Raw genomic sequence first — 22,916 nt, 5'->3', positions numbered from 1 at the left:
ATACGGTTTAAATGATTTGCAAATTAGCGCCGTCTGTTTTTAATTTAATTTCTTTACAATAGGGTTGTAAGTTTGAAGTAAGAGGCAATCACCCTTGATAAACCACATGCAGCGTATCTGGACATTTCTCAACACCATACCATATTCAACCAGCCTAAGGCGAGTCATGTTGCTGCCGTTCTTTATGCCCTTCTGAAAAAAAGAATACATTTAAATTTGCTCAGCTCCCTTAGCCCAGTAACCAAAACTCCACCCATAAAGTCAAATGTTATTATGGCTGTATTTAGCATAGCAGATGCAAATAAATGTCTCAGAATCAGGGAAATGCTTTGTACATTATCTTGCTCACCCACCCACAGCTTCAAGCAAAGTTTTATGTACAATATCTATCTGTCTGTATCGACTTGATTCAAAGTGCAAGTAAGCAATATGTCAATAAAATTGACTTTTTTCTGTAGTTGTCTGTTTTTATTATGCATCTAACAATAAATAGAGCTCCCCAAAAGATTAGGTCTGATATTTTGAGTGTGAACTCTTTATTATCTAAGTTTTCAAGAAGAACCCGTAAAGACTTTTTTTTACCCCCATATTCCTTGAGTAACGTTTTATGAACTGTCTTCCTCATTAAACTCTCTCTATGTGCCTTTTATTGTACTATATGTCAGAATAACAAGGTGCGTCCACCTAAATGAATTCACAACACCTCTCTTTTATATAATAGTTTACAGAAAACTCAAGCTGCTTCTGGGATCTAGCAGAGAAGCAAGAGGCTCTTTGCAGAAATGACTGCACCTCAACCTTGTTTTGGAAAAGGGGAAAGGAATATGCAGCTCGTGTTTAATTAATTCCAGATTTCATTATGTTGCATTATTTCACATGTAGGAATGTCGTAAGCTATCATGGAAATCATTAGATGCTGTCAAATCCCCAGGAAATATGGACAAGCTGCAGAAAAATTGTGCTGGTGCTGAAAATTAATGACACAATTTGGGGACAGTGTGAGAAGAAAGAGGGAAATGAAAAGTTATAGTTACATCTGTGTACTTTTTACTATCTGACGTTGGCAATGTGACGCACATTTTAATACGAGGCTGTTTTCCGAGGTTTTTTTCCATGTTAAAATAAATGCAAGATGTTTTGACTTTTCTAAAAGCTTTGGATTCCACATGACAGCACATGTCAAATACATACATAAATACTGCACCATGTAATAATAATAGCGAAATGTATGTCAACCAAACCGACAATTGGTTCGACTTGATCCTTTAATTGAAAACGTATTATTTTTCACACTTCCAACATTCATCAAATCGCTTTATACTTTACTGTTCAGGCTCAGTGTTGGTCTGGACCTTATTGAAAACAAGTTAATTCTTGTGGTCACATGTAAGTTATGCACCGATACATCTGTGGAGTCACACAGAAATCCGATTACTTGTTTATGACTTAAAGTGATTACACTGCAGATAGTTAGGATGGAAAGAGAGAGAGGGGTAGACCAAAGACAGGACTTCTGGATATGGTGAAGAAGGGAATGAAGATGGCTGGTGTGACAGAGAAAGATGCACAAGACATAATAAGATGGGTATGGGTGATCTGCTGTGGTAATCCTTATAGGCCGAAAGAAGAAGACAATTCTAGTTTTCCCTTCCTTAGAAGCTTAGAACCTCCTAAGAGGAGGTTTGATAGACATTTCATAATTGGAGTGTTTTTTTTTTAAAGAAGACACGTGTCAGTTTTTCACATGCTGACATGATTTCTTTAATGACATATATGAAAATGCCACAGAATTATAGTAACTTAACTATCTTCTCAGCCGTGTGTTTACAAATGCCTTCAAAGCAGCCAGTTTAAGACCCACAGTGGGTCATTTGACTTCACTTTTGCCTCTCTCTTCCACGAAATAGCCCATAGGTATGGGTTTATACAGTTATTTGTCTCTATGTCGCCATGTGATGGCCTGGTGACCTGTCCAGGGTGTACCTCTCCAGCAGATCCCTGTGGTCCTGCACAGGAATAAAGTGGGTATAGATAATGCATGAATGTCATGTCATGCTTAGTTTTCCCATGCATCTCGCCTGAACAGAGATATAATCTCTTTAGCAAATCCCACGTTTCCACCCATGCCAATGGCCAATGGGACATCTCCTGTGGAAGGTGACAGGCATCCTGACTCAGGGTGTCATTTGGATTGGGTAGTGATGTGAGGCAGAGATCTTTGCAATTCTGATCTTCAGCTGCTGAAACTGCCTGTTGGGACATAAAATATCAAAAGGCAGCCAGGAATGCTGACGTAATGTAATAACCAGCCAGAAATCACGTCATAATTCCTCCAAAAAGGTACCAGCCCAAAAAACCCCGGGCTTGAATGTTGCATTATTCATCTCTCTTTTACTAGTTACTAGTCAGAGGCTAATGGCGGATGGGCAACATGTGACCAATATTCAAAAAATGTTTTAACAGCCTGCTACTGATGGTGCATTCAAGACAAATGGGAACCTGGAACATTTCCAATTTCTGTTGGCGGAAAAAGGGCTGTTAAATTTAATAGCCGAAAAATAAATCAATCAAATCCCTTTGTCATGCTACCATACACTAAAGTGCGGTGAGTGAAACAAACATCAGGAAAAGTACAAGTTGGGAAAATTTGATTCATTTCTCGTATAACTGTAGGTCTTAATTGAAGCTACTAAGCACAGAAAGAGAGCATTTTATAAATATTTGATTCATCATTTGTTTTCTAATACTTTACAGAGATGAATGAAGCTGAACATGTTTATCAAAGCATGGTGGACGGGTGGATTCAATTCCAGATAAGGGCTTCAATTTTGCCCTGCGATGGACTGGTGACCGGTCCAGGTGAACTCCTGCCTCTCACCTGAAATGAGCTGGGTTAGGCTCCCGTGACCCTGCAGAGGATAAAGCAGGTCTAGAAAATGGATGGATGGATAGCTTCAATTTTAATTACTACTTTTTGAGGCCTTTAAAAAGAGGGGGGACACTCACTATTAACGGTGATAGTTAAACCTTTGATTTTATTTCCGGAACAGGTCTTTATCAGAAAATATTCCCCAGCAGAAAGGAAATCAACTCTCTTCTAAATAGGTCATGTTTTAATTGGCCAACTGGTAAAATGTAGCTGCATGAATTAAGGTCACCACCTGTTAACTGTTACCAAGTCTCATGGAAGACACACTGATGAAAGCTGCTGTGGTTTGTACTGGAAGTGCAAGTGGCTTGGCTGCTGGACAGAGGATGTTTTGCTGAACTGTTAAACACGCTTCCACTGCGAGCAACTGCTCGTCGAGTTCCTCGTGCCTGGAGAATGGAGACTACTCTTGCTGAGACCCATGGCAGTTTTCAGCAATTACGCTCAAACTGCTTGTGGTTGTTTGTACGTGCATTTAAATACTTGTGGAAGCTGCACATACATGTGCTCACTAGCATCTTAGCGTTGTACCTATTCAGTTGTGCTGCAGCTAAATGCATTCATCTGGCTGACGCTGGAAAATGTGTTTTTCCTCACAAGAGGATTTATACCGACGCAGACGCTCGAGCAGCTCCACCTGGCCTTCATCGCAAACTTCAAGAAACAGCAGCTGCTCTTCTCCTTGTTGCCGACGCAGAGCTGCTCAGAGGATGAAGTCAGTCCAGGCACTGCTGAGTGCATTGCCTTCAATCTGCCAACTTTCACTGTCTTTCTGTGTGACCCTCCTGCCCCTCGTCCATGTGGCAATGTCAATCCTGTCTGCTCTATTCAGCAATTGCAGGACCCTCGTCTCCACCACATCGCTCTTGTGCACCTTCCAGTGCTTGGCATCTTTTGCAGTCCGTGTTCATTTTAAGCAGCCCCTGCTGCATATACTGTATGTAAACTAACCAAAAAAAAAGGTGTCAGCCTTTTGTAATAGTATTCCAAATGTAGCCCTTAAACTGTGTTTTGTTCGGATAAAAATGTGAAGTATTTGCTTATCAGTGTAATGCTGACAGCTGTGTAAATTTCAGACTCTGTGCGACGTCATTTGCAGCACTCTCTCACGAATAATCTTCAACACTTCAAAAGAGAAGTAATTGACACTTTATTGCATCAGTTACACTAAGAAATGCTGTCCCACTGGCCCAGTGGTTACTAACAGATGGTGCTAGGATTCGGTGCAGTATTCTCAATAAATCCAGTTGAAAAGGAGAGGAGGAACAAAAAAAAAAAAAAAAAAAAAAGAAAAATCTAAAATATTTGAATTTCAAAAGTACCTGTAACAAGACTATCCTATTTTAATGCATTTCCCTGGCTCTGAAGCAGTTTAATATTTTCGAGAGAACAGAAATGCGAATAAATCGAAGGTAAATGTTGTGATGCAAAAGCGAGATAAATATCTTCAAACATGCTATGAACTTTTCTTTAAGGAAACAGCGCCTACTTCATTGTTTGGCTGAAATGTGTCTTTCTTTTTCTTAGCAAAAAAGGCACAGACACACAAAAGGCATCTCACTTTCTACTTCTGCAAACACAGCAGTGTAACATATGGGCCATGTAACTGTCAAAACCTCTCTCCTCAGCCTTAAAATGTTTGCAGACATGGAAGTCCGCCCGTATCCGTACTGTTTGGCTACAAGAAACAATGACACACATACACATGTTTTGGTTTACAAATGCCAAAAATCACAACCGAGATTTTTGATTTGACATTTGAAATGACAGTAACATTCACTTTTCAAGAGAAAGAATAACATGTTCATTATAAAAACCATTAAAAACAAAAAAAGAGAAAATATAACAAAAAGCTAGAAATGGTCCCAGGTATTGCCGTGGCAGCAGTCGTGGTGGCAGGGTGAAGGCCGGAAGATGAGTGCAACTTCTACTTCACGTTAGTAACTTTTTCATCATTTCAGTAATTTCAGTTTGTAATTCCAGTTAGAAGACAGAAATAAAAATGTGGACAAAAATAAAAATTAGATTGCACAGAGAGCGTAACATCACCAGATGAATTCAGTAAATTAATAAATAATTTCTGAACGTACCAAGACTGGAATTTGTGATCACTATGTCTATATACAAAGACATTTATACTTCAGAGGGTATGGAGTAGATTATACACAGTAGTGTATTCACAAGAGTTTCTCTATGACCACATTTCCCCCAGCAAGCTGCATTTCCTCAGAAGACAGTCCAAGATTGGAACAGAGTCAAAACTGGAAAACTGCACTACAATTATGAAGAAGGGATGACCTGTGGCTTGGAATGATTCAGAGTGTGGTTTACTTTAACTGTGGAGTAAACAAAACTTTAAATTATTAGCTGCCATAGAAAAAAAATATTCCAAACTAACTTACAAATCATTGCACTAAAGGAGAAAATGAGCTAGTGAGGTCATTAAATCCTAACTTCAATCAGTCAGCAGCTTTAACATCAGCTGACTAATCAGCATAACTAAGCAACGAGGGTTTGCTCACACGTTTTGATTGATTGGGAACGTACATAAACCCATATTGTCACTATAGGCTGCTACAGGTTTCATGAACCTTTAAAAAAAAAGACAAGAAAAACAACCACAGCAAAATACAGTGAACAATGAACATGCCTTCCCAGTCCCTGCCACCACGGGACTAAACTTCACTAATGATAGCAACAATCATGCCAGAGGTTTCACACAAATTTAACATTGAGATACAGGTTATATGCAACAGTCATATACACAAGTCTTGACTAAAAGATTGCATGAAAAAAGAGAAACAACATGGGACTCTCCAACAGGACATTGTCTTCTCTCCTTCATACAGATGCTCCCTTTGATGTCAGTGTTTGAATGTGTCTGTCAGGTTTTTGCTGTCAGGCGATGAATGATGCAGTCTACTCTACTGTCACAGACTTGGCCAGGTTTCTTGGACAGTCCACCTGAAGTTTAGCAAAACAAGGTCACTCACAACTTGACACACTGGAGTTATGAAAAGATAAAACGATAAAAAGCAACAAGCAGGGGAGGAGCTTTGGCTGCCGACTTAATACTGCCGTCTCATTTTCACATGGAATTTACCAAAGTTTTATCCACTACAAACTGTGTGTGTGATTCGGGAGCCTTAATCTGCATAAACATGGTATGTTTACTTCTGAACAAGTAGGGAAGTGAAGTGTCAACTGGAAAACATTTTTCTGCTGAGTCTGGAGGGACGGCACTTACGTCGTAACCTCTGAGAACGGCCAGGTGGAAGGACAGCAGCTGCAGAGGGATGACACTCAGGATGCCCTGCAGGCAGTCCACACCGTGAGGCACTTTGATGGTGCGACAGGAGTTTTTGATGGTCTCATGGTCATCTTTGTCACAGATCACAATGGGGCGTCCCTGTAAATGACAAAAGCCTTAAATCTCAACTGAAAGTAAGTTGCAAAAAAGCTTACTTTTTTTTTTTTTTTCTAAATCTCTGGTTAATTCTTATATCTTTTAAACCTACGCCTGTTACAGATTATCCACAACACTGATGTCATGCTGACCCAGCCCCCTTTTATTGACGGAGGCGAGAGTTCAAAAGTGCAGCACACAGAGGACTGAAAATAATGGAATATTCAAAGTGTGACTTGTCAGAAGAAAAAAAAACGCTCAGGTTGCTTGAAATTAGACAACTTTAGTTTTCAGCTCCATATTTTCTGAATCAGAGTGACACCACTTTAAATAAAAAGGGGGAAACCTCATGCAAATTCACATCAAATTTAAATTTGTACAGCAAGAAAGAGTTCATTTCTGACTGAAAACAACATGTCACATCTTACTTGGCGGGCCACAACTTGCTGCAGGGCATTCTGACATTTGATGTAGGTGTGGTCTCTCATGATGACCATGATGACAGGCATGACTTTATCCACCAGGGCCAGCGGGCCGTGTTTCAGCTCTCCGGCCAGGATGCCCTCTGAGTGCATGTACGTGATTTCCTTGATTTTCTACATAAAAAGATAAATATACACAAGGTAATGAAAGCATCAGAACATACATGCCAATGCGCAGTTAACAAACACAAACACAATTACTAAAATGTTTCCAGCACTTTTCTTCGACAATTTTCACTTCTAAAAGACCTTTTGGAAACAAAAAAGAAAATGTGATGAAGCCGTTTGAAAACGAGTGTGTATTCCCTTACCAGCGCTCCCTCCAGGCAGGTAGAGTAATGATAGCCTCTGCCCATGATCAGCACACTCTTTTGCTGGTACAGCTCCGTTGCCAACTTCTGGATTTCATCATCCAAACTGAGGACCTCCTTAATCAGATCTAACACAACAAAACATCCAGTTTAAGTGTGTGTGGTTTATTTTTCTCTAAAGAAAGCTTGTTTTGAACAACAAAACTTCAAAAATACTATGCATAATTATGAACCAAGTATATTGCTACATACTTCTTGCATCAGATAATGTACAGAGCTTAATTAGATTAGAAAGTGGGGCAAGGACTGACAGAAGGGACAGACATTCCTTGTTAGTTTTCCACTAGACGCACGCCATCATATGCTTTAGATCCAGGGAAGCATGCAACGGCTCGGAGTTGAAAGACTACAGCCAGAACTCCCTCTGCCCCACCCCCTCCTTATGTCAATGCTCATCTGATCCCTCTCTCTCCTCCTAGCTTTTCTCTTCCAAGGCTTTTGTAGGAAAAAATAAATGAGAAAAAAAAAAATTCTACATTTCTGATCTGACAGTCGACCTTCCATCTTTGTGCATTTTATCCTCACATGATACCGGTATTTCCCTGGCTGGACCAGAATACTCGTGGCTTGATTTACCTGGAAGTATTCTCAGGCCCTGGATTATCTCACGCCGTCTGGGCTGCATGGAAATCCTGTCATCGCACATCAAGAGTGCAAACATGATCAGGGCCACGAACTGACTGGTGTAGGCCTGCAGTGTAAAAAAAAGGGGGAGAAAATGGTTATTAATTATACTGACAGGTGTAGACGCATCTTGAAGCATCTTTTCACATCAATGCTTTTAGTTTTCACTGATTTATAAAGAGAAGTGCTAATCAGTGACGTATGCTAACGGACTCATGAACAGTCATGGACAGGGAAAGATTGTTTGTTATGACCTCATCACTACAATAAATGAGGATTTTCTTGTTTTGCAGCACCACACTGAACCCAACTTGTAGCACCAGACAGTGCCATTTGTCTCTGCTAATAATCATGCCCAGAACAAATGGAAGAAGTGGGTATTGGTGCCAAGCAGCTTTAACATGCCAGTGGCTGCGCTCAGTCAATTTAAAGCTGCTCATCCTGGAAAACTTGGCTGAGCACAGAACATCACATTAAAGAGCACGCTCATTCTGGAAATGTCACGACTCATACACTCACACACATCCAAGACTCAATGTGTGTTACCGCCCACTTTCTGTTGCTTCATCCCTGAGCACATCTGGAGGCCTTCCATGCCCGTTTGGTAGATTTAATCATCGTTTGAGTCAAGTCAATTCACAGGACCCCCAGGACTAAGAAATGCCAATGTGTAGGGCCAAGAAAGCAGCAGTTATATGGAGCCAAATCAGGGCCAAAAGTTTTGCTAATTTGAAAATAAAATTTGAACCTGAAATTTTTTTTTTACAGTTTCAGTTTTATTTTTTTCAGTATCAGATCTTTTTTTCAGTTTCAAATCTTTTTATTTCAGTTTCAAATCTTTTTTTCAGTTACAAATCTTTTTTTTTCAGTTTCACGTCTTTTTTTTTTCAGTTTCACATCTTTTTTTTTCAGTTTCACTTCTTTTTTTTTCAGTTACAAATTTTTTTTTCAGGTTCAGACTTTTGGCCCGGATCTGGCGTGGGGGGCGTGGCATCAACTGAGAGGGGCGTGGCATCATGAGTGACAGCAGAACAGAGAAGGCGGGGGACGTTCTTCAGTCACGTTGCCTTCAGGAAACGTAGGTTGCAGAAGTTATCAATAGAAGTATGATTCAACACTGTATATACACCATATTCACGTGATTGGCAGTGGAAAAAACTGATATTAGTGACACATTTCTGTTTAAAAAGCTGTTTTAGACCGTACTTGGTAGTATGTGGAAGTGGGAAATGTCAAACTTTAAAGTGTGGCTGTTGAACTGTACAGTCTGGCATAGTTTATTGTTTTTATACTGCGATTGGTGCCAAGTACGGTGGAAAAAACTGATATTAGTGACACATTTCTGTTTGAAAGGCTGTTTTAGACCGTACTTGGCACCAATCGCAGTATAAAAGCAATAAACTATACTAAGTTTGACATTTCCCACTTCCACATACTACCAAGTACGGTCTAAAACAGCTTTTTAAACAGAAATGTGTCACTAATATCAGTTTTTTCCACTGCCAATCACGTGAATATGGTGTATATACAGTGTTGAATCATACTTCTATTGATAACTTCTGCAACCTACGTTTCCTGAAGGCAACGTGACTGAAGAACGTCCCCCGCCTTCTCTGTTCTGCTGTCACTCATGATTCCACACCCCTCTCAGTTGATGCCACGCCCCCCACGCCAGATCCGGGCCAAAAGTCTGAACCTGAAAAAAAAATTTGTAACTGAAAAAAAAAGAAGTGAAACTGAAAAAAAAAGATGTGAAACTGAAAAAAAAAGACGTGAAACTGAAAAAAAAAGATTTGTAACTGAAAAAAAGATTTGAAACTGAAATAAAAAGATTTGAAACTGAAAAAAAGATCTGATACTGAAAAAAATAAAACTGAAACTGTAAAAAAAAAATTTCAGGTTCAAATTTTATTTTCAAATTAGCAAAACTTTTGGCCCTGATTTGGCTCCATACAGTTAAACCTTTATAATGTTTTTTTTTATCCCCCAGACAGCACTCGAACCACAATCCCTCAGAACTCTTGACAGTCCTTACTGTCAGTGCAGATATAACAACACATTCAAGCCATATTATAAACTGTGGTCTTCTTCTACTTTCATGTTACCAACTATTGCACTGCACATATCATACGAGCACCCTCAAACACAACTAAGACAGCTGAGGCATGAAGACATCTACTGTAAACTGCAACAGCTGTGAACAAGGAAAAATACTGTTACCCTGCACGTTCCCATGAGATCCAGGATATGTAATTCATACAGTGGACCTTTTCCAAACACTGTCACCATCAAAGTATTTTGACGTATTAACATGAATCTTGCATAAAACAATAGGAAAATATTTCTTTCAAGCATTAGGCATTAAACAGGGAGAACTGAGACCAGGCAGACGATTCTGCAGCCGCTCAGCCGTTGGGTGTGATGATGCATGTTCTCCAATGATCTGATGAGCTGGGTTATAAATGTGCAGTGTTTGGTGAAGGTGGGTGTGGGTGTGTAGCCCAGACAGCCAAGCCGTAAATGATGGCGTCTCTGAGGCGTGCGCTGGGGCTTTGGAGCAGCACAAGAGCCACTGAGCCAAGCCAAAAGCCTGGAGCGGAGAAGGACCTGCTACACTCTCTTTCCCTGCGATCACTAGCTGGAGCTGGGAATTTGATTTCCCCGATCTGAGTTTCCAGCTGGAAAATCCTTTATCTAACGGAAAAAAAATAAAAAATAAAGAAAAACTGTCCAAGCTTTACACAAGAGGAGATGATAATACCACGATGTCAGTCTCCAAAAGGCAGGATCACACAATAGTTTTCATCTGGGTTTTATTCAGTGTCGGTGGGCATTAAGATCATTGGTGACGTGATGCAACAAAGTAGTAGACATTTAACTCAAGCTGAGCATCAAAAGTATCAGTTTACTCAAAATAAAGACTTTTTTTTCCATGCCCTAATTTCTGTGGTACAGTATGATTCAAGGGAAATGCCAAAACTGTCATGGATAAAAAAAAAAAGAAAAAAAAAGTTTCAGTAAATTGACAACGGCAATGAAAACAACTCTCTTTGGCTCCAAGTTTTTACTAGTAAGTTTCCCTCACTGGCCAAGTGGCCATCAACTAGTGTGCCTGGTCCACTGGTATTGGCAAAGATTCCTCAGTAATGAACAAGACATTTGGTCACGTGTCAACTGAACTACTACTGCAACTACAGACCATTTCATACGGAGCGTGAAGACATTATTTTCAAATAACCTGAACAAAGCACTCGAGCAGTTTGTAATAAAATAAAAGTTGGAAGATAGGCCAATATTGCGTGTGTGCGTATGTTTTCTGAACAGCATTTTGTAAACATCCTTCCTGCCCTCAATGAAACGCTGTCTGAGGCGCAGCAGAGCAGACAACCGTGCACGAATGTGCTATTACGCGTCCCTTAAGGAAAGGAAAAAAACAAAAACAAAACACACACACACTATAGTCACTGAAATAACTGGAAACTGACAAAAGTACTAATGAAAAAATGATTTACTGAAAATGGATTAATGAAAATCATGTGTTGTTTTTGAATCATAGTTTAACAGAATCATTAAAAAAAAAAAAAAAAAAAAAACAGCTGATGAATCTGGCCGAGACAAATTTATTGGTAAACCTTGAAAAGCCTTAAAAAAATGTGACCACAGTGAAATGTTAAACTAAAGTCCTGTAATGAACATCATAAGTGTCTGCAGTCGGTCAGACAGACTATTTAAAGGGTCATTATAAAGTCATCACTCTGCTGTTTGGTATCGTGGTGGTCACCACACTGAACATGGACCACAGGAAGTCAAAGGAGAGAGTTGTCTGAGGAGGTCAGAAAGAAAATTATAGACAATCATGGTAAAGGTAGAGTAAGACCATCTCCAATCAGCTTGATGTTCCTGTGACTACAACTGTAAACTTAATTCAGAAGTTTAGGGTCCAAGAGGTTGAAGCCAACCTCCTTGGACACACGAGGAATACTGATGACTACAGCAAGAGGTCGACAATACTAATGGTAACCAAAGATCCCAGAACAACTTCCAAAGAGATTGTGAACTCTAAGGTCAAGACGTGCCAGATCCCACCGTCACTGACTGACTCAAGAAGATGGAGACGGAGGAGGATTCCACTGTTGAAAGCGTAATGCAGCCATGTGCTACTCAGGAGTTTCTCAAAGCTGAAAAGATCCACACATGTGTCACGCTTATCAAGGAGGAGCGGTAGCCTAGTGGTTCCAGAGGTGGACTTGGGTCTGGAGAACCAGAGAGTTGACCTCCTGTAGGTCCTTAACTGTCCAACTCCTCCGTGGCGCTATACTGTGCTGGAAGTGCCAGCCCACTGCTCCTAGTGTAACTAGTGATAGGTTAAAAGCAGAGGACTAATTTTGGTGTGTTTTATGAAATAAATAATGGCTATTGATTAATTATTAATTAGGGCCCGAGCACTTACAGAGCGAAGGCCCTATTGTATCTGTAGGAAATGTTTTTCCGACGAAATGAGGGCCTTTTTGCCCCCCTAAACGTGCCCCAAAAGTCACCAAATTTTGCACGCAAGCCAGGCCTGGCGAAAAATTGGATATTCAATGGTTTGCATTAATGGGCGTGGCCCCGAGGCGGATCTAGGGAGTGGCTACTTGGGCTCAAGCCCCGAATGTTTTTCCAAAAGCCCCGGACCTGAAAAAACAAAACAAAACTAAAAAAATCGTCTGGTCTAAATGTTCAATTGGGGCGCAAACACCTCGGCAGGTCGGTCTCTCGGGCCGCCGAGCTCGGTGGCGAAGCTCTGGGCGCAGAACGAGCCGGTGTTCTGTCGAGTTCTGCTGCTTCGTCGAAAAATGCTACCGCTGCATAAACCGATAGCGTCTATCTGTCGATTTTGGCTACCCTACCAAAAAATGCTATCTAATGGTTGTCTACCTTTGTAGAGCTACAATTTTACTGTGTTTTACTCCCTAAACCACTTCCTTTCCCCCCAAGTGGTCCTTGTCACCTGCCAGGCCGTCATTGTAAATAAGAATGTGTTCTTAATGACCTGCCTGATTAAATAAAGGCCAATGACTGAATGAATATCAAATAAAGCGGTAGAATTGTTTTTTTTCTTCTCTTTATCGTATAATGTACACAAAGTGTAATGTAATTCATGTCATGGGTAGTGTATTTTGAAGGATCAAATACTCAACATCCCATATTATCCCTTTTAAATCAATATTTCAGGGGTAGCATAATTTGATAGTCCAGTAACATCCTATCAAATAATGCTCCCGTCACTTAATGCATTCAGGGCACGGGAAGCATCTAAAATGATCTCTGCTGGCCTGATACTGCGCCGCAAAATATCTACCTAAATAAATGATCTAAATATCTTAAAATATCTTAGGTAGCATTTAATTCATCTCACTCTTCTCATTATGTTTGCCCAGAGATTTTTTTCTTCCCCTTTGACAAGGCAAAGATGGGTTTAATTTGCTGGCTACACAAACACTTCATACACATCATAAAAGCGCTCTCTGGCCAACAACAAAACGAGAGAGTAAAGTTTGAAAAGGGCTGCCTACTTTGCTCTGTATTGTGCTCAGCTAAAAATCACCTTCTAAGGCCACGTTTACACATAGCCGGGTATTTACAAAAACGGATATTTCCCCCTCTACGTTTTGAAAAATACCATAATTTACACGAACCCGCATAAATATGCTGTTAAGGTGCTATGAGCAGCCAAACCTGCAGGGGGCAGTGTAACGAGAAGCATAAAGTCATGCTAGCCAATCAGAATCCTGGAAAAAAAAACGTCAACAAATGACACGTGTAACTTCCAGTTACTTCCAAGATGAACGAGAGTCTTTCGTTTGGAGTGACAGAGAAGTGGAGTTACATTTAAGTGTGACTTTAGAATATAAAACAGGTAAAATACAAGATAATATTGACGGTGGCCAAACAAATTGTAAACACAGGTCGCACACATGACGCTGCACTGCAAAAACTCAAAATCTTACCAGGAATATTTGTCTTATTTCTAGTTAAAATGTCTAATTTTTAGTCAAAAAAATCTCATTACACTTAAAACAAGAGTCATCACCAGATAAATAACTTGTTATTTGACAATTTTCAGCTATTTCAACTAAATTTTCAATTTTTTCCAGTGATGAGTCTTGTTTTAAGTGTAATGAGATTTTTTTCCACTAAAAATGAAACATTTTAACTAGAAATAAGACAAATATTCTTGTTAAGATTTTGAGTTTTTGCAGTGTGGTGAAGTTTCTGTGGTATAATGTGACGTTCTGAAGCCTAAATGTCTGTTTCCTTCCGTTTACAAGCAAACTTGAAGACGGAGTTTTTGCAAATCTCCACTTTGGCCGGAGTTTTCAGAAATGATTGTTTTTGATGAGTTTGAGCTTCGTTTTCGTGTAAACGAACGGCCAAAACGCATGAAAACGCCACCGTTTTTTGCAACTTGTAAACAGGGCCTTACATAATCATGGATTTTTATCTGTACTTGGTCTCAAAGAAAAAGCTGAGATACTTCAGATGCATTGATCAGTCTCACTTTGGGAGAAACTGGACCGCCTACTTCCATACGTGGAAGTGTTAAAACTTTTAGTCTACAAAAGCAAAAGTTCCTCTGTCTCAGAGAGATGGTCAGCGCTGTGGTTGTCATGGTTTACCTTAGTGCTGGCTACTCCAATCTCTGGCCCAGCGTTAATGTGGACTCCACAGTCAGTTTCTCTGGAGATAGAGCTGCCCACTGTGTTGGTGACGCCCACAGTCAGAGCCCCTCTCTCCTTACAGTAGCGCAGGGCCATGAGGGTGTCAGCAGTCTCCCCTGCAGGGTAGGCAAAACTTATCAATCTGTTAGGAAACTGTGTTTGCAAATCTAAAAACCCAGATAACCCACAAGGCACAGTAATTTATTATCTCTCTCACACAGACAGGTTAAAAAATAAATAAATGATTCCCATTGTAACAATTGACCACAAAGAAGAGCCAAAGAGGTTAATCTGAGTGGGAAGACGAGCATAAAGGGAGTTGAGAAAGTCCAGATAGCACTGGTGTCCACACCTGACTGGCTGATGAAGAAGCACACATCGTCTCTGAAGACTGGCGTGTTCCTGTCCAGGAAGTCACTGGCCAGCTCCACCATGACGGGCAGCTCAGTCAGTTCCTCCAGAACCTGACGGGTCTGGAAAGCGACAGAGCACATCTCATTGTCATTCAGTTAAAACGAGCCAGTCGAGCAAGCGCCAGATCATAAACCTCATGCCTGTATTTACAATACGGACATTGAATTTCCTTAGTCTGACGGATTCGGTACAATAGAATAGAATAGAAGACTTTATTGATCTCCCAGAGGAGAAATTCAATCGTGCAGCAGCCAAACACACACACGCTCAACAGTTTATACAAAAACATTAAAATAGAAATAACCAATAAATAGCTAAATAATAAAAAAGAGCAATATAAAATGTAGAAAAATTAGCAATGTACAAGAGAAAAAATAGTTAACACAAAGAAAATTGATAATATTTACATGTGCAAAGATACGTGAGGTATTTAGCGGATACGTGAGGTATTCAGACTTATGTGATCAAAATTAGCACCAAAGAAGAAAAGGTGGCTGGTTTGGAACTACTCACTGCTACTCCAGCATGGTAGCTGGTACCACAGGCAATAAGGATAAGTCGCCGACACCTCTGGATTTCTTTGATATGATCCTTGAGGCCACCCAGTGTCACTGGAAAACAAACCCATCAAACAATCAATCTTCTTACCCCATTATCTTGCAGCTCATTTAAAAAGTCACAATGACCTCATAAATTGTTGGAATGGAAATTATTCTTCATTATTACTTCATTATGAAATAGAGCAGCATGTGGGCACGGATAAGACATGTCCTTATGAGACTTTCTACCCTGAAATATAACGAGATGTCACACTAAAAACTACATTTCATTTACTGTAACTAGAACCCTTCAAACATTTAGTGACTATAAAAACCTTGGTAGTTCTAGTTAAGAGGATGCGGAATGACTCATTGGATCAATCTTCCGCTGGCAAAAATAGTAAGATGGTTCTAACCTGTGTTGTTATCAAAGTTGACTCTCCCTCTCATGGTATTTACCACAGACTCCGGCTGCTCAAAGATCTCCTTCTGCATGAAGGAGCTGTAGTTGCCTGTGAGGTGAGGATCAGATATCAGGGAACATTTCCAAGACAAGTTAAAGAAAGAAAAAGAAGAAAAAAAGAAAAGGTATTGGCCTCTGGAGCAACAAAGCAAGATACTTTTTACAAAGTGTGAGTCTACATGAAGTCACATTAGAAAGGTCTTTCTGACACGCACACTAAACATAATAAAAAAAGAGGAGCAAGAGGTACACAGTTGCCCTAATAATTATTATAGATTCTCTTGAAATCTGGGGAAATCTGTCTTTTTTGTTACTTTATGCACATTTAAGCCACAGACCCTTCTCCAGCCCAAATGAGACATCAAAAAACAAACTTTAACAATCACAAATGTAATAGCTTTTCAGCTTCTGGCAGCTATTTGGGTCATGCACATTAGGTTATTCAGCAAAAAGGATCCAGAGAATAAGAAGGAGGAGAGAAGCTGAATAATGACTGGACCACAAAGGAATGTTGAATGAAGCCAGCGTGGATTTCTTTCTGCCCTCTGCTGGACGGACAGCAGGGGAAATGGAGGAAAAAGAGACAATTGGAAGTCTTAAAATCTGACTTAACTGATTAAGTTTTGATGTGCTGAGACAGTTTTCATCGTGCTGGATCAGACTATGGGGTTAAAGTGTTACAGCTCTAAGAGTATTTACATCCATGTTATGTGACCAGACTCAGACATGATACCCTTTTAAAAATAACCTAACCTCTGCTTAGTTTGGGCCTCCCTCTTCCCAGCCACCCCCTCTAGCCCTTCAGGGTGAATACTGAGGCGTCCCAACCCAGCCAATAGATAAAACCTTTTCAGCATGTTCTGGGTCTGCCTCCTCCTAGTTGGACATGCGTGAAACACCTCCCCAGGAAGTCCAGGAGGCATCCTAACCAGATGTCCCAACCACCTAAGCTGGCTCCTCTCAATATGGAGGAGCAGCGACTCCACTGCGAGTCTCGCTCCAACGGCAGACCTTCGTTCCCCCGTGTCTAAGAGAGTCCGGCCATCCTGCAGACGAAACTCATTTCAGCCTCTTTTACCTGTGATTGTATTCTTTCAGTCGCTGCCCAGTTTGTGCCTGTAGTTGAGGGTGGGAAGATAGGTCGACTGTTAAACGGAGAATCTCGCCTCTTGGCTTTTGCCTCTGGGATTCTCTTCTCACAACAGAACAGTACAGAGTCGGCATTAGATGCTGCACTGATCTGCATATCAACGACCCCCTCCATTCTCCAATCACTCTTGAACAAGACACCAAGATGCTTAAACTCCTCAGGTTGATTGTTGATTTGAAATAACATTTGGCTTCATTCAGAGCTGTAGAAACTCACCAGAAAATGACTTACAGCTATTTTGATCAGGGTGTCTACAGGTTTGACCAAGTTAAATTTGAGACTTTTTAGTACCATTTTCAAACAAATTGTAAGACCAAAAAAATAGTCACACACTTTGAACCCAAATTTACATTTACCCGTATTTACTTGCCGTGTCTCGAGACTAACAAGCGCTGAGGTCAAGGTTGCCAGATCTGGCTGACAGGTTCCAGCCCAAACACGATGTAAAACCCACCGAAATAATGAAAGACCAGCCCAAATCATACATTCTCTATGTTAAAACCGTCAATTATCAAATGCGTAATAGATTTAAATACATAAGCAAATGAAGCTTCACAACACAAACAAATAGTCCAAAACAGTTCAGGCTCCAAACAAAGACTACAATTAAATTGAGTAGATTAAAGCAAATAAAATATCAATTAGTTTATTGTGTAAGTTTCTACTTTTCTCTGCCATGAAGGCAAGTTTTTTGTTCATTTCCTAAATATTTTTAAAAAATCAGGAAAAGCAGCCCAAATTTTATCAACCCTCCCAGTCCTATATTTTTCAGCCCAATTGGGCGGAAACCCGCTCAACCTGGCAACACTGACTGAGGCGTTGTCAAGCAAGCGCGTGTCTAACAACTGTTAAACAGATTTATTTCTCCTCAAAACGATTTAATACACTTTTCTTTTTCAAAGTGTAAGAAACTTTTTAATGATGACTGGATAAATTCCCCTCTAAAATTAAGATTAAAAAATGAAGACCCTTGGATTGAAATTTCAGGCAAATTAAGACATTTAAAGGCCTTATTTTAGAAAATGAAATTTAAGGCTTTCTAAAGGGCAACCCTCTTGATTACCGATTCATTTTCCATATATTTAGAAAAAAAACTAAACAAATAAAAACACATAAATATTTGATGATTTCAGCTTCCCCACATAAAACAGTTTCCGGATCTTTTTGTAAAACATTTTAACTATTTTTAGGTTTTTAGAAACTTTAGACTTTTTAACTATATAAATATATTAGGGCTTCGATGAAAACTTTTACTCATCATTTACTGTTATCATGGCAACTAAAAAGTACCAAATGCCATTTTCAGATTTTGTCACTAGTCTAAATGTGACATGTCGTCACTGAAATCTAACTCTTTAGTGTCTGATCAGCTGCTTTTAACTTGATATTCAAATCTGATGTAAAATAAAAAGTAATTGTTTAATAAAATGTAAGGTTTCAATGTAACTTCAGGGATCAATGTCTGTAAATTAAAGAAAGATACAGACTCTCCTTGTCCAGCGTGAATGCGCAGAACTAAATACAGATGTCGGGGGGCAATTTTAGAGCTACTGCAGGTCCAGAGGTAATTTTAGTCAAGTGTGAATAGTACATTAGGGAGTAAATAAAAAAAGATAAGAAAAAAAGCCTTCCTGTCCCAACTAGATAGAGAGAAGATAAAAGGTCAACTAGGGCACAGGAGAAGAATGTGAGGGTGAAAAGATCCAGAAGCAGCAGGGTTGTGACTTCTTGGAAGATAACACAGATAGCTTCAGGGGATGGTGTTAAAACCAGCTGAACCCTTTTAGCAGCCAATACCCATTACTACTTAAACAGTCTAATAACAGGGTTTTCATCCGAATTACAAGGCAGTGAATGAATGATTTATTTGAATCTATAAGTAGCAGTAATAAACAGTGAGGAGAAAATGCAAGCACAAGAGGCCAACCCTTCACTCACCCTTCATGATCTGCTGCAATTCCATCTGCAGAGTCTGGATGGCCCGACCCGGGTAGTCTCCAGCTCTGCGCCTTATCCTGTGGATGGACAGCCGACCATCCGTCACGGCAGCCACATCGTCGTCCTCTAGGAAGATCACCCGGTTTGTATGTTCAATCACGGCACTGAAGTTATAGGAAGGGCATTAATCACAATCCACATTAAACAACTTGTATCCAAGTGAACTGGGGAACAGCTTCCGTGCCTGAGACAGACATCGGTATCCTTTTACCTTGCATCAGAGGCAAAGTAGTACTCCACGGCTTTCTCATCCACGGGGAACAGACAGGTGTCCTGGTCTGTTCTGGGTAGAGCACCGCAGCTCTTCTTGTCTTTGGCAGCTGGGAAGGTAAAGTAACACGGCCTCAGTCCCACTCACTCCAATGAAATGAGAATAAGTCTGTTTAGAAACAGAAACGTGTAGCTACATGAGCGGTAGAGAACAGGGATGTGATCAGTGGACAGCTTGTGATCACTGCGCACTCCAATCAGTAAAGGACTTCCCCTCCTGCAAAACAAAAAAAAAAACAAATATGTTATAATCCAACTTAAATTACTATTTTACTGCATCTTTGTACATTACCAGATGCATTTGCTGCATCTTTATATGCAGCAAAGAACAATTAACTTCATCAAATCTTGCACAGTATTATGTAATCTTCTGTCTGTATACATTTAAAAAGACTAATTTGGGAATGTTTGTTTTGATATAAGGCAAAAATACTTTAAATCACCTAACAATAACACTTTGACCACATCGGTTTGACCATACCTTGTTCCAACGGCTTCTCCAGGAAAGTGGACACTCTTGAAGACCAGCGCAAATGCTCCCTCCTGGAAGGTGAAAGAAAAAAGAAAGAAAAAAACAAAACACAGAAGCTTTTTTTTTTGTTTATTACCACCTATTACAGCTACTGGTGTGCACCGGCATGTCCTTACCAGCTGCTGAGTCACACGCTCAACCAATGTGGCGAAACTGATGTCATCACTTTCTCGATTATCGTACATGTACTTCACTAGCTTGGCGATGGTCTCTGTGTCAGTCTCTGACTCAAACTCGTAGCCTTTGCTCTCCTGCGGAGTTCGAGTAAGTAAGAGCTGTTTACGTATCAGATGATAAAATGATGTTTCCAACAATTTGAAGACAAAAAAAAACAACTTAACAATTCCTCACCAAGAACTTCCGCAGATCTTTGTAGTTGGTGATGATTCCATTGTGAATCACAATGAACTCTGTAAAACCGGAAAAATTGTCATAAACTTTCAGAGATTTGGATGACGGCAAATAGCTCAAAAACATGCTGAGCTGCTTAGAATTTTAAGCATGTTAAACAGAACTAACCGTTGGTCTTGTCAGATCTGTGAGGATGACTGTTGACTGGGCTTGGCACGCCATGGGTCGCCCAGCGGGTGTGAGCGATGCCCAGGTGCACATCAAACTCCACATCCAAGTCAATATCATGCTGTTCTAAAAGGTCAAATACAACCCATTTTAGCATTCCAAATATGATACAGAAAAACAATACTACACATCAACATATCTTAAAGGATTTATTTGTGAAAAGTGAGCAAGTTAAATGGCATCTTACTGTTGATTTCTTCATCAAGAGCTTTCACTTTTCCACGCTGCTTGATTAGTTGAATAGATTTTTTTTTTGAATCCCAGTCTTTGCTGTTCCCTCCATCAATTCCCACACCTTTAGAGATTAAAGTTAGAAATAACTTGAGAATATATGCTAAACAGCAGGTGTGAACAGTGAAGTATATACATGACAACAGAATGTATTTTAAAGGTACTTTTCTAGTATTGCTGACATCTGAAACCACTTTACATTTCACACATTCATGCATGCAGAGGGGTTGTGCCTCTCTATTACACAACCCCTCGTGTTGATGACACATTAGGGGCATTTGGTAGGATTAGTATCTTGACACTTTCACATGCGATCTTGAGAAGTGTATAGGTGCGAATAAAAAAAAAAGGGCTGATTCAAAAGAATGAGGCTCCCCCTTCTTTCTCACCAGCGGAGTCGTAGCCTCTGTATTCCAGACGTCGCAGACCTTTGAGAAGGATCTCAAGGATTTCACGCCGAGTCCTTGGCACATGGTAGTTGAGATAAGCAAAGATTCCTTAGAAAGAGGAAACAAACAAAAAACACATACATGTGCTTTTATTTAAATACTTTGTATCTCAATAAGATTATTTGGTTAACTTCTTATACAAACCGTTTAGCACTTATCTCAACAATAAAATGTTGAGGGGGAGATCAGTAATAAAATATTCAGCAGGCTTCAGAAAAACTAAATATACATTCATTGTGAGAATTAATGTCTTAAAGTGACATTAACTGATTAGGTGTCTACTGAAACCAAAAAGGTAATTTGATTGTTTCCTGTGAGTGGGATACTGGATGATGGTGGCCTGTACTTTTCTAGGAGTCAGTGTGAAAAGCTGAGGAGTAAAACATGACAAACTACTCTTACAAGGAGAGTTAGTGGGAGCGAGACAATGGAAACAACAAGGGTGCGACTGTAATGGTAACAATATAAGAGATCTAATCTGACTTCCTTCAGCTTTGAATCTGTGTATCAAATTTTAAGATGTCTAAAGTGTCCCTGCCAATCATCCTAAAACTTATTTAGGTGTTCTATAATGCTACAGCAACAAGCCCATATAAATCACTATTGACACTTTTAAGGTTTGACTGTCATCATAACCAGTTACTAACTGTCCAAAAACTAAGATACACACACACACAGAAGTGTGACACCATACATGGCAGGAATGGAGCACGAGATACAGTCAGTTACACACTGGCAGCTAAATTCATGCTTCCAGCGAGTAAACAGCCCATAAAAAGAGCATTCATTCACAACAGCCAGCGATGGAGGGGGCACTGAGGGGCGAGGAGGGAAAAATGCTGCAGCAGGGGAGCAAATGAATCACAAGACCAACCTTTCATTAAGACACTAGTTTAACAGGGGAAAAACCTTTAACTGGAGCAAATATGAACAGAATAGATTACTGAGGGGTTTTCTGGTCCAGCTGTCAGTCACTAGTGAGACTGAGACTGAGCAACAGCATCGTGTGCCAATTGAGAGTTTATCATTTTGTCAGAGAAAACCTCTGGATATGTTTTCATTTAAGACTTGTATTGAATCCAAACCACAATTTCGAGTCATAGCCGATCTAAACCGTGAAGATGAACTAATAAGAGGAACTAAAAGATTTAACTCGAGGAAAGTTACTTGATTAACCAAATCATTGCAAATAGCATATCTTCTTGACGTTACCAATATAAAAGGATTTATTTTATTAATCACACTTTCATAGGTCTAAATGCTGTTTGACACACAAGGGCGACTCAAAAACCACAAAGAGAGTGATTATTATCAGAAACACTGAGTAGTGTCTGTAGCTGAGCAGCATCAGCAACACCAGCATGTTCGCTAACCAGACAGCTTAGCCACCCCGGCTAAAATCAACGCCAGCAGGCTATAACTAGAGCTCTTTTAGCTGCAGATTTGCAGACTTTATAGTAAAACAACTATATATTTTACATTCGATAATAATAAAAGTGTAACAACAACAAAAACCCCACTCACCACACATGTCGACTGCTCGATTGCCAGACACAGCTACTCTCGCGTAGCTGGTGACGTCTGTCGGTATGCCACGCCCACCAGAGTACGCTCAGCCAATAGAAACAACGGACGTCTTCAGTGGCGTCTTCTGATTGGTCAAGCACTCTGCCAATCGAGCTGCACCTACGCACGCATATGCCGGCACCCCTGACGTGGCATCAGGATGCAGAGCGAGGCAGGAAGGTGGTAATTCCTGTTCAGCACACCCTGAATCA

General features: G+C 40.1%; 1 protein-coding gene across 2 annotated transcripts; it reads right to left on the bottom strand.

The window, feature by feature from the left end:
• Positions 1 to 4,062: 4,062 nt before the first annotated feature.
• Positions 4,063 to 22,714, bottom strand: gfpt1 (glutamine--fructose-6-phosphate transaminase 1). 2 transcript variants are annotated; one of them, XM_061728889.1, is made up of 19 exons: positions 22,663 to 22,714; positions 21,079 to 21,186; positions 20,646 to 20,753; positions 20,399 to 20,524; positions 20,231 to 20,289; positions 19,996 to 20,154; positions 19,829 to 19,890; positions 19,485 to 19,564; positions 19,289 to 19,397; positions 19,018 to 19,181; positions 15,883 to 15,978; positions 15,441 to 15,538; positions 14,866 to 14,986; positions 14,472 to 14,629; positions 7,765 to 7,879; positions 7,129 to 7,256; positions 6,764 to 6,931; positions 6,177 to 6,338; positions 4,063 to 5,893 (listed from the first exon to the last, which is right to left on the bottom strand). In XM_061728889.1, the coding sequence occupies exons 1-19, from the start codon at positions 22,667 to 22,669 to the stop codon at positions 5,849 to 5,851; spliced, it is 2,073 nt and encodes a 690-aa protein (XP_061584873.1). In that variant the 5' UTR covers positions 22,670 to 22,714; the 3' UTR covers positions 4,063 to 5,848. The 2 variants fall into 2 exon arrangements, with proteins under 2 accessions (XP_061584873.1, XP_061584874.1); XM_061728890.1 differs by having other exon boundaries at positions 19,996 to 20,130.
• Positions 22,715 to 22,916: the final 202 nt, after the last annotated feature.

The sequence above is a fragment of the Cololabis saira genome, chromosome 9, assembly GCF_033807715.1.
Source record: "Cololabis saira isolate AMF1-May2022 chromosome 9, fColSai1.1, whole genome shotgun sequence".
Lineage (NCBI taxonomy): Eukaryota > Metazoa > Chordata > Actinopteri > Beloniformes > Belonidae > Cololabis > Cololabis saira.
This window is presented reverse-complemented; position numbering and strand designations above follow the sequence as displayed.

Bases quoted from the DNA above. Each gene is read 5' to 3' on its own strand.
- gfpt1 (XM_061728889.1), bottom strand. The intron at 19,891-19,995 runs GTAAGGACATGC...TTCACCTTCCAG, and splicing joins AGCGTGTGACTCAGCAGCTG to GAGGGAGCATTTGCGCTGGT. The intron at 19,182-19,288 runs GTAAAAGGATAC...CTATAACTTCAG, and splicing joins TACTTTGCCTCTGATGCAAG to TGCCGTGATTGAACATACAA.